We start from the raw sequence: 12,324 nt of genomic DNA on the forward strand, positions 1-12,324 counted from the left end.
TGTCTATCTGTCTATCTGTCTATCTGTCTGTCTGTCTCTATCTCTCTGTTTATCTATGCATCTATCTGTCTATCGCTCTCATCCTGTCTGTCTGTCCCATCTATGCGTCTGTCTGTTTGTCTGTCTCTCTTTCTATCTATCTACTCCACACGATTGCAGTGGGTCTTTCTGATTTCTGTGGCTACTGCCCTTGCTCCTTTTGTTTGCTTTGTGTGTGCGCAGCGGTAGGAATATTGTGTTGTTGGTTATTCCGATTATTTATATTGCATGCTGCCATCACACCAGCCCTTTCCTCAGCGTTCTTCAGTGTTTTCCGGGCTGCCCGACCCTCCGCTCTCACTCTCTGACCCTCTTACCCTCTTCATCCCTCTGCTCCGCTCCTCTGCCCTTCAGGAAGGGTTGGACGGTCTTCTGCAGATCCTGGTCACCCAGCTGGGCTCCGACGATGTCAACATGCTGACCTGCGCCACGGGTATCCTCTCCAACCTCACCTGCAACAACTCTCGCAACAAGGTGCCCCCGCGCACACTCTCTCACGCTCACAGTCCTTGCGCCGGTGCTTTCGGGTGAAGTGGCTCCTAGTAAAATGCATCCGGTTCCCTCTGTCAGTTCATTGCCCACGGTTAAATGACACTATCTGTTGTTTCGAGGGCAGAGCAAAGGTGGGAGTCTCTATAACAAATGCCTTCTAACTGAGTTTAACAACATGGTCGAGAATGCGAGGGCTTCTTACTTTGCTGACCTAATTTCCAGCCAATAAACGCAACCCTAAAGTCCTGTTTGATACTATTAACATCAGTGTCCCTCCTGCACCTCTGGATGTACCTGTCCTTTCAAATACGGTTTGCAGTAACTTTCTCTCTCTCTCTCTTTGTAGATTAGATGAGAGAGGTCAGGGCTAGCCTCATCCCCTCTTCTACTCCCATTTCTGCTTATCCGACTTGGCCTCGATTTCGGGCCGCTGCTCTCTATTCCCCTGCAAGACCTTATTGATCGGGTGGCCAGAATGAAACCTTCATCAAGCCCTGCAGATATTTGACCAACCTCCATGCTTAAGAATGCACTTGGGTCCTGGTCTGTATTATATAAGGCTACCCTTCCATCTGGTTATTTTAAACATGCAGTTGTTCAGCCTCTTCCAAGAACAACTGACCTTGATCTATCCCTTCCCAAAAACGAAAAATCCTATTTCTTAGATGCCTTTAATCTTGACAATTTTAGAGAAAGATTTTGCCAAACAGCTCGCTGCTGTCTTTACTGCGCACAACACTTTAGATCAATTTGAATGTGGATTCCGTCAGAAGCTTTCCACTGAAACTGCTCTTCTCAGAGTCTCCAATGACATTATGATGTCTGCTGAATGCTCGGTTTCAGTGCCTCTGGATCTTAGCACTGCTCTTGATACGTTACTACTATAGATCAGAGCCTCTTGACAGAAAGGCCTAGGCGTTCGGAGGGTGTCTCTGGGGGCGCCCTTGACAGGTTCTCCACTTATCTCTCTGATGACATAAGAAGAGTTTGTCTTTGTCACTTGGTTCCCTCTCATCTGTAACTGCTGCAGTTTCCTGTGGTGTGCCTCAAGGTTCTGTCTTAGGTCCTCTATTATTTGCACGGTTTGTGCTTCAATTGGATCCTATTTTTTGCAAAACGAAATGTATCTCGTGTCACTGTAACACGATGAACACAAACTAGATTATATCCTGCTGAATGTCTCTTTTAAGCCTAATGAGACTGACAAACTGACTGTTTTGCACAACTGTCTAACTGCCATTAAGGACTGGATGGTTCTAAATGTTTTACCCATCAAGTTCAGGATCCATTTTAAGGTACTTTTTATTACATATGAAGGCTTGCATAAAGCATCCTGTGTATATCTTTGTACACACACACACACACACACACACACACACCAACACACCAACACACCAACATGCATTCACACACACACCTATAGAGACCTACAGTTACCGTGACTTGCATGTACATTTATCAGACAGTACCTGCTTCTAATCAATGAGTAGGTGTTGTGTGTAGATATTTCTTTCGCTCTCTCCCTCACTCTCTCTCGCTCTCTTTCTCTTTCTCTCTGTCAACCATCACCACATCATTTTCTATTTCAGAAACACACACACAAACACACACATACTCACACTCTCTCTGTATCTTTCTGTCTCCCGGGGTCTTTCACGTCAATATACCATAAATGTGTGTCTAAATACAATCCATGGTTTTATTCTTTGTAGAGAAGAAAGAACACACCCCACTGTGTGTGTGTGTGTGTGTGCGCAATAAATTCTTTCATTAAATATGGACGTTTTGATCAGTCCACATCAGCACAATGGGACTCCAGTTTTACTAGACAGTAATAATTGATTGCAGAGCAACAGGAATATATCCTACTCGGGATCATGAAACACTATGACAGGTTCTGCCATCTCACGCATTGAGTTGCGGCCACATTTTCTCTGCTGTGACTCTGTTATTCTGTCGTGTTCTAATATTAAATATTGCATTTGCTCTACTCAATTGTGTTCAGTGTCTTTCAGTTGTTTTATATCTCCTCCTCACCTCCTCCTCCTCCTCCTCCCCTAAATCCCTCCTCCCCCATCTCCTCCTCCTCACCCTTCATCCCTCCTGTTCCTCCTCTTCCTCCCCCATCCGCCTCCTCCTCACCCTTCTCCTTTTCCCTCCTCCCTCCCTCCTCCTCCTCCTCACCCTTTACCTCCCCCACCCCCATCCTCATCCTCCTCCTCCTCCTCCCTCCCTTCTCCTCCTCACCATTCACCTTTCCCCCCCCACCTCCTCCTCCTCCTCCACCCCTCCCTCCCTCCCTCCTCCTCCTCCAGACACTGGTGACCCAGTACGGAGGAGTAGAGGCGCTGATCCACGCCGTGCTCCGCGCGGGGGAGAAGGAGGACGTGGCCGAGCCCGCCGTCTGCGCCCTGCGTCACCTGACCTCTCGCCACCAGGACGCCGAGCTGGCCCAGAATGCCGTGCGGCTCCACTACGGCATACCGGCCGTGGTGAAGCTGCTGGGGCAGCCGCACTACTGGCCCGTCGTTAAGGTGACGATCTGTTCTTGTCTTTCCGTCTCTCTGTCGGTCTGTCCGTCTGTCTCATTCTCATTATCTATCTCTCTGTCCAGCTATATTTTATATATACACTGCCGTTCAAAAGTTTGGGGACACCCAGATTTACAATTTCATGTTTTCCATGAAAGCTCACACTTTTATTCAACAGTTTTCAGCTGTGCTAAAATAATTGCACAAGGGTTTTCTAATCAACAATTAGCCTTTTAACACGATTAGCTAAACAATGTACCATTAGAACACAGGAGTGATGGTTGCTGGAAATGGGCCTCTGTACACCGATGTAGATGTTCCATTAAAAACCAACCGCTTCCCGCTAGAATAGTAATTAGAATAGACTGTATTTCAGATTCATTTAATGTTATCTTCATTGAAGAGAACTGTGCTTTTCTTTTAAAAAGAAGGACATTTCTAAGTGACCCCAAACTTTTGAACGGCATTGTATCTACAGAAGAGCTATCAATCTATTGATCTATCATTACATAACTCTAGTAACTATCTAGCTGAATATGGAATTAGTGAAGCGACTTAAGGGAATGAAAGATGGAGAGGATAAACGGAGAGGAAGGGGTGGAGGGTGAGAGCGAGGTGTGAATAGGATCCAAAATAATAAAGAAGAGAGAGAGACAGCGAGATAGAGAGAACAACAAGGAGGAGAATATGAATTCCTTGTCATGCCACGTTAGATAGCACATACACATCCATTGCAATAACTGTGTGTGTGTGTGTGTGTGTGTGTGTGTGTGTGTGTGTGTGTGTGTGTGTGTGTGTGTGAGAGGGAAGGGCAAGGGTAACAGTGGGTGCTGTTGTTATTGCACTTAGTGCTGCTTCACCCCGGGGCGAAGATCTACCTACACACACACACACACACACACACACACACACACACACACACACACACACACACACACACACACACACACACACACACACACACACACACACACAATGGCAGGAAAGCTGCAGTCAGGCAGAATACTTGCCTCAGTTATGCACACACATTTACACTTAGACAAGCACACGCATGCACACACAAACACACACACACACCCAATGGCAGAAAAGCTGCATTCAAGCAGAATACTCCCTTCCTTCACACACTCACACAACCACACCCCCCCCCCCCCCCCTACACACACACACACACACCAATAGACTCACGCACAGTGCGCCATTGGACGCGACATTCTACAGAATTCCCATGATCCTTCACTCCTGAAATGCTTCAGCTGTGACAGCACCCGCTGGTTCCCTGGCCGTGTCCCCCGGCTGTGTCCCCTGGGAGCCCCGAGGTAGAGAGACTAGGCCTGTACACAGGGAGAGGGAGAGGGAGGGGGGGGGGGGGGGAGGAGGAGGAGAGACGAAGCCAAAGACATGAAAGAAAAATGACAGGGACAAAGACTATTAGAGGAAAGAGCAGGGAGAGAGTGACGGAGAGAGAGAGATAGAAACAACAGGAGTGATCGAGAGAGAAAGAGAAAAAACTAAAGATTGACTGAAGTACAGAAAGATGCCGAAGAATAAAGGGACATGGGTTTTGTTTGGTGTCAAGAGTGGAGACGGCAACAAAGTAATAGATATGACGTGAAAATAAATAATCAAGAGAGAGTTAGAGGGAGCGATCGAACAATAATATGATAATAATAAATAATACAGAATGAGGGGAACAGGATGTTCATGTTTAGAAACTGAGTGACAGGGACAGAAATGTTAAATAACAGATGGAGGGTTTGGTGTAGAGAGAGAGAGAGCGTGGGGGACCACGAAAGATAAAGAGAGAGCAGGAGTAGGAGAGAGACGGTGAAAGCAAGGGGTTTGGAAAAGAACGAGTAAACATAATATTTAAACAGTGGATAAGGCAGAAAAGAATGGCTTAGTGCTGCGAATATTTAGCTGTGTGTGTGTGTATAAACGTGTGAGGGTGTGTGTATATACCTGTGTGAAGATGTGTGTGTGCACGTTTGTGTATATACGTGTGTGCACGTGTGTATATATACGTGTGTGCACGTGTGTCTCTATAGTGTGCATGTGAGTGTGTGTGTGTGTGTGTGCACATTTGTGTATATACGTGTGTGCACGTGTGTGTATATACGTGTGTGCACGTGTGTCTCTATAGTGTGCATGTTTGCATGTGAGTGTGCGTGTGTGTGTGTGTGTGTGTGTGTGTGTGTGTGTGCAGGCATGCTGCGGATATGAAGGGGAATGCTGCTGATATGGTTCTGGTTTATGTTTTGTGTTCTGAAGGATTCTTAAGCAGCAGTCTTTTCCCTCCCCCCCCCCCCCCCCCCCCACCTCCCCTTGTGCTACACAGTAGATGTAAACCCTGCCACCGCTGCATCCCTGTTCCGTTGTTAAGACACAATTGATTGGCTTCCAAGCATTTGGCAACCAAAACACGAGAAGCACAAACAGAGGGAATTACCACAGACCCCAGACAGAGCACTTCTTCTTATGGGGCCTGTGATTGTGACATTTGTCTGAAGCAAAGCAAGCAAGGCGGCGAGACGTTTTTTTCCCTTTTGTGTACACATGTATTTATGTGTTGGTATATCGGGCTTTTGCGTCAATGCAATTGGACCACAACAACACGGGAGAGCGAGAGGCCTGTATGATCTGGCTGTGATTGGCTGTAATTGCGGTCTGTCAATCGCTGTGTGGGGGTGGGTTCCGGGACATTTTTCTTTCTTCGACATTTGCATTCCTGTGTTAGAGGTTCCTGAGATGGCTCCATAACGCGACCAATTATGTGCAGAGGATCCCTGCTTCTCCGTCTACTTTATATTTACGTTGAGCTCAGACAAAACAGATAATGGCTTCAGTCATCTTTTCTGTTGGAGAATAAGCAATTGTATTGAGAGAATCGATTCAGACGGTGAAAATGTTTGTCTCTGAGCTCAATTGCTATATTTTTTCTCTGCACTTTATTCTGTCTGCAGAAACCAAAAACGCTAATGAGGTTACTAACAGATGTCATTTGCGAATATCATCACGCAAATCCACAAATAACGACATTGCATGAAAACAAACAAACAAACAAAAAAAATACAAATACATCACACACATACACACACACACACACACATTATTTATATTGTTTTATTGATTTCACTCGCTCTCTCTTTCTCTGTTATTAAGTGTAATAATTGTAATAATAATAATTATGATTATTGTTATTATCAACGTATTATTATTCTCTTATTTCTCTCTCTCTCTCTCTCTCTCTATCTCTCTCTCTCTCTCTCTCTGTATGTCTCTCTGTCTTTGTATTATTGTTCTCACTCTCACACATCTTCACACCTGCACACCTACACACACACACACACATACACACACACACACACACACACACACACACACACACACACACCTTCACACACACCTTCACACACATCTTCACCCACATCTTCAAACACACCTTCACACACACACACACACACACACACACACACACACACACACACACACACACACGACCACACGACCACATGAGGATGTACACAGAAAGTAGCCGAGCACTGACCATCCAGGCAGATGACACAAATGAACTGGGCCCTGGTGCTTAATGATGTGGAATGGAGGGTGAACAGGGTGACTTTCTATAGGGGTGGGTGGGTGGGTGGGGGGAGGGCGGGGTGGGGGAGTGAGGCACTGACATGGGCCAGTGAGCTAGCACTAAACGGGGAGTGAGCAAGCCTATAGGAGCCTGGCAGAGGTTGTTTTTTTTGAAGGTGTGGGGTAGGGGGCGGGGGGGGGGGGGGAGGGGGTTAAAAGGCGAGGAAAGAAGAAGAAGAATTGCTTTGCTTAATGAAAAAAAGATAGAGAGAGAGTGGGAGAGCAAGAGAGAGAGAGAGAGGGGGAGGGAGATAGAGGGGAAGAGTGGAGGCCTGCAGAATGTCGATGCCATCACATCTTCAGAAGGGCTGTGGGCCGAGATAGACGGACGCCAGGGGAAGATAGGGAGAGTGCGCGCGCGGCAGAGTGAGTGCCGCGGGGGAATTACGGAGGACAAGCCTCACGCATCGCGTATTCCATAATTGCGCAAAGGCGTACTTCTTCTATTGAATATGTAATGCAGCTGCTTATGCAGCCAGAACTTATCTTAACGCCGCTAGTACATCACAGGTCACAGGCACGCTTGTTCATGTGAAATGTGTTTCATAATGAAAAAGGGGGGACAGCGAAAAGACCCCGAGATCGTCCTGTAACTGAATTCCAGTGCTGCTGATGTTGTTTCAACGTATCTGCTTCTTGATTTTATTCTCATGCATGTACAAAATGGAGAAGCAGAACATGTAATTGAAAGACATATTTTTTTACATATATCGTTGGATCGGATGTTGGGAAGTAATTATCAAGTCATTCCTGAGTTTTCTGCAGTAGTCAAGTTTTGAGGTTCCCGTTTATTTTTGTTGACAAATATAGAGTTGGACACCGTGGCTTACGTTTGGCATATTGATCCAGGGTTATTAATATATCATCGATCTTGAGGTGAATAGGATCATTTGAGCTAGTTGATCAAAACCAACGGAAGAAGTTTCTGATCCATCGTAGGCTCATCGGCGATAAAAAGAGAGCTTGTGTGGCAAGGTTAGTCCAGTTTAGCCGAAGACCAACCGAGGCACTGGTCATATTTATTTAGAGTAGCAAGAGTCCGTTCTGTTGCCTCAATCCCTCTGGTTGTCACAGAACAGAATGACATCAGACAACATGAATCGCATGCTGTGGAACACGACGAGGTGAAATGGTCCAGGTGAACGCTGATATTCCTTCACATCAATGTGGTTGGTTTCCATCCGTACCGTTTGGCCCGGTGTGAAAGAGGCTGAATCTCCTTCACTCTGGTCCCTTGGCAGGGAACCCTGGACTATAAAAAAAGATGAAAGGGCTAGTATCTACCCCTCACTGGAGGGGAAGAGAGCCGACCTGCGGCCGGCTTTGGTTAGTGTCAATCAAATCTTTCCACTTTTTTTCAACAGATGTAAGAGCTCTGTGAGCCATCCCCGAACTTTCTCCATCAGAGTTTTTCTCAACTCCCTTTGGGGGGGGGGGGATCAACTGTCAGTTAGAAAGGTTACCACCTGTAGCCTGAAGATGATGGGGATGAGGTGGTGGTGGTGGTGGAGGTGGTGATGGGAGATTTCTTTGCTCTGCCCCTGGTGGTCAAGGTGACGGAGCGGGGTGAAATGCTTTTGCTAGCTATGCGGTGGCACCTGCTGAGGCAGTCAAAACAAGGACGGCCTCCCTCGCTCCCCTCTCCCCCCCCCCTCCCCGGGCTGCTCCGGGGTGGAAGAGGAGAGGAGAGACGCTTCACCCCTGTGGTGGAGCAGCAGGATTAAATGTCCTGGCGGGTTGTTACCGTGGGTACCAGACAGCCTTTAGATCGCACTCAATGAGAACACACCGATATATATATATATATATATATATATATATATATATATATATATATATATATATACTCGGAGAGCCTTTGACTCTTGGACGATTTAATTGTCAGATTGAAAGGCATTTATTCAGCATCGTCTTTAATAGTCGAGTCGAAAAAACTGTTGTGAAAACTGTGAGCGCGTAACAGTGGGACGCTCCATTGGGAGGACGGGGATGCTAAATGACTGATACCACCACAGCGTTCCTGGGCTTCTAGAAGAAAAAGCGTATGCATTGTCATTTGTAGGGGTGGGGGATTGACTCTTGGGAACCATTAGAGATCCACCCAAAAAAGTGAAATGCTTCTGTGTCAACCGCAGCCGCACCGTCATATAATCACACTGGCGCCGGGGAATTCCCTCCGTCAGTTCTCGCTAGTGCATTTTCGCTGTTCAGCTTAATTGAATGGCGCCGCATGAATGGTACATTCACATGTATTTTTAAAGGGGATTTTTGCCTGGATCAGATGTTAATACCGGGTTAACAGTGACACGGAAGCTCTCTGTCTCCATAGAGACTGTCTACTGTTTGAATTCATAGATGCATTGCATAAATTTAGGTATACTCTGTTAGTCTATATTATAATTGAGTAGGCTAATAGGAGCCTATATTTTATTTTCAATTTGAATGTTGATGCTGAAAGGGACGGCCACTGCTGTCATATTGTCATGTGAAGGATGGTAAACGGTAAATGGATTGCACTTATAGCACGCTTTTCTAAGCAGTGGCCACTCAAAGCGCTTTTACAATGCTGCCTACCATTCACCCAGATCCGCGTTTTCCACGACACAGTACCACTGTGAAAACATGTATTCATTCATCCATAAAAGGATACAGACACACACGGTTGGATAACATCCAACACAAACAGAAACAGCGTCTTCTGAGTTTCATACCGAAAAAACCCTGTCCTGTGGCTTTGGTTTCTGGGAAGAATCACTCACCCCGCTTGTGGTCCACCCATTGGTCAGGCGACGGTGGGCCTGATCCGGAACCTAGCGCTGTGCCCGACCAATCAGGCGCCGCTGAGAGAGGCCGGAGCCATCCCGCGCTTGGTCAACCTGCTGCTGAAGGCTCACCAGGACACGCAGAGACACAGCTCCTCTGGCCAGCAGACCTACCAGGTGAGGCGCGCACGCACGCACACGCACGCACACACGCATGCACGCACGCACGCACTCAGACACACAGACAGACAGACAGACGGACACACAGACAGACAGACAGACACAAGCATACAGGAATGCCCCTACACACATTCACTCACACACACACACACCCACACACAGACACAGTGTCTTCTGGCAGTTTGTACGCTACCTGAGATTAATTTAAAACTGTTAGCAAACTCTCAATCTCATTTCTCTCTCTCTCAACAAATGTGTCTGTCACTCTCTGCATCTCCTTGTCCTTCCCTTTCTTACCGCCCCTCAGTGCATACTGGTGCTGCGCTCTTTTCTTTCCTCTACTTATCTTTCTTTCATTTCCTCCATTTCTTTCTCTGTGTTTCAAGGGTCCTACTCTTATTTCCTGCCTCTCTCTCTCTCTCGTCCCCCTCTCTGTCTGACTGTCTCTTTGGCATTCTCCCTTTTGCTCACTCCTCTCTCTTCTCTCTTTCTCAATTGAATTCAGTTGAATTCAATTCAAAAGATATTTTTTTGGCATGGGAAATAAAGCTATTCAAACATTCAACAAAAGGTAAAAGACAAAGGGAACATTGATTATCATTCCAAGTACAGAAAATACGGTAATGTAGGAGAGGCATTGAAGCATACCTTTCCCCGGATCTGGGCCACAGAATGAATCTGAACCCATTGCTGTAGCCATTATTGACTGTACAATGTAGATGCACAATATAAAAAGCAAGTCTGCTGAGTGAGCAGACGGGAGAAAGCTTGAAAATGTATTGGTTATTAGATCTGTTGGGAGACTGTTCCATTGTTTTATTCCTACAAAAGAGAAGGACGACTTTCCAAATGTGGTTTTGCATTGTGGAATTCTGCATTCGCCCCTAATTGTTGACATGGTTGCTCATGCTGCAAATTCTGAGGCCAATGTCACAAAGTTCTTTAGGGGAGGAGGTGCGGCATTGTGTGTGATTTGAAGTGGTGATAGTGGTGTGTTTTTTTGTCATGAATTTTAAGAGTTGTTGTTGTGTATTAGGGCTGTCAACGAATATTCTAAATTTGAATATATATTCGAATAGTTTTTAAAAAGAGACATTCAAAGGTGAAAATTTATATTAGAATGTGGAAAAACACACACCCGCGGCAGCCGCGGTGCAGCGGTCTGCTTTGCGAGTGGGCGACCAGAACACTACAAGACAAGAGACAAGAGTCAAGCGACAAGAGTCGGGACCTTAAATTGCTTGCACAAAACTATTGATCAGCACTCAGCATTTGTTTATTGTTGTTGTTTATTTAAACCAGTATGCGCAGAGAGAGTGAGGGGGAGTGAGAGAGAGAGAGAAAAAGAGAGCGAGGTCTGCGGTCTTGGCCATTAGTTAATTTACTTATTTTTGTGTAGGTAATATGGTGTCAAATATGTTTAAACTTAAATAAACTACCTATACAAGTAGTTATGTCTTGTTGTATTAGTTTGTCCTGTTATTGACATAATGCGTGTCATTGACAATGCGCAAATATAGATATTTGAATAGTTTGAATATATGTGGTTTTTTTAGAGGGAATATTCAAATGTAATTTTTGAGCAATTTTGACAGCCCTATTGTGTATACACACAACAACAAAAAAAATGCTTGTTTGATGCCTCAACTGTGAGAGAGTTTCTCATGAATCGATAGTTTGCTTGATTAAATTTGTTTGTGTTACTCAACCTTTTTATAGGCTTGTTGGATCAAGAGTGTACTTAAATTCTTCCACTTTTTTTTTTGTCCATTAACATAAATGTCAGGACAATCTTTACATTTGCACCTATTTGAAAATTACATTGTAACAGTCTTCCTAAACTAATTAAGTGTGAGATTTTAGTCAATAAGCCATTAAGCAACATTTTCCATTTCCTTAGTCAATTTAGTAGCAACTTCTGAGGCATTTTTTCCATGGATGTACAACACACGTGTCATCATCATACATCATAAGTTCAACGTCATTACAAACAAATGGAAGGTCATTTATGTATATGCTGAAGAGCAGTGGTCCTAAAATCAAGCTTTGTGGCACTCCCATGGTGCAGTTTTTCAGGGGTGATAACTTGTTATTTATTCAAATACATTGTTGTCGGCTAGTTTAGTATGATTTAATCCAGTTTTGTGTAGTGATGGAAATGTTATAGTTGGCCAGTTTATTGAGTAATATAGTATGGTTTACTGTGTCCAAAGCCTTTCATAGATCAAGGAAGACTGCTCCTACTACTCCTCCCCTATCTAGATTGGCTTTCAACGCTTCAAGGAAGTAGCAGCAGGCAGTTTCAGTTGAGTGTTTCTTCCTGAAGCCAAATTGCATGGGGTGTAACAGAGCCTTGGAATCAAGGTGTGCAATTAATTGTTCTGCTACAACCTTTTCAATTACTTTAGAGGTGGAAGGGAGTATGCTTATAGGTCTGTAATTGCTTACCTCCTCTTTATCTCCAGATTTGTATACAGGGGTTATTATATCCAGTTTTAAGGCACTGGGGAAAGTGCTCTCATCTATACACTTATCAATTAATTGAGGTATGGGGAAGTTATTATTTTTTTGTTTTTTTATTACCGCTGTGTCAAGTCCATATATGTCCTTAGCTTTACTGTTCGAAAGGGTAGTGATACATTTATCAACCTTTGTCTCTGTCATTTGTCTGTGTCAAAAGC

General features: G+C 45.0%; 1 protein-coding gene across 1 annotated transcript in view; it reads left to right on the forward strand.

The window, feature by feature from the left end:
- Positions 1-12,324, forward strand: part of jupb (junction plakoglobin b) — a gene marked incomplete at both ends in the record, with an annotated part of 38,419 nt that overhangs the window by 15,222 nt on the left and 10,873 nt on the right. The window contains 3 exons of the mRNA XM_084488544.1: positions 394-513; positions 2,847-3,065; positions 9,488-9,640. Coding sequence (XP_084344670.1) covers positions 394-513; positions 2,847-3,065; positions 9,488-9,640 — 492 coding nt within the window. The remainder of the gene's footprint in view (positions 1-393; positions 514-2,846; positions 3,066-9,487; positions 9,641-12,324) is intronic.

This window comes from Micromesistius poutassou (genome assembly GCF_964030765.1).
Source record: "Micromesistius poutassou genome assembly, chromosome: 1".
NCBI classification, from domain to species: domain Eukaryota; kingdom Metazoa; phylum Chordata; class Actinopteri; order Gadiformes; family Gadidae; genus Micromesistius; species Micromesistius poutassou.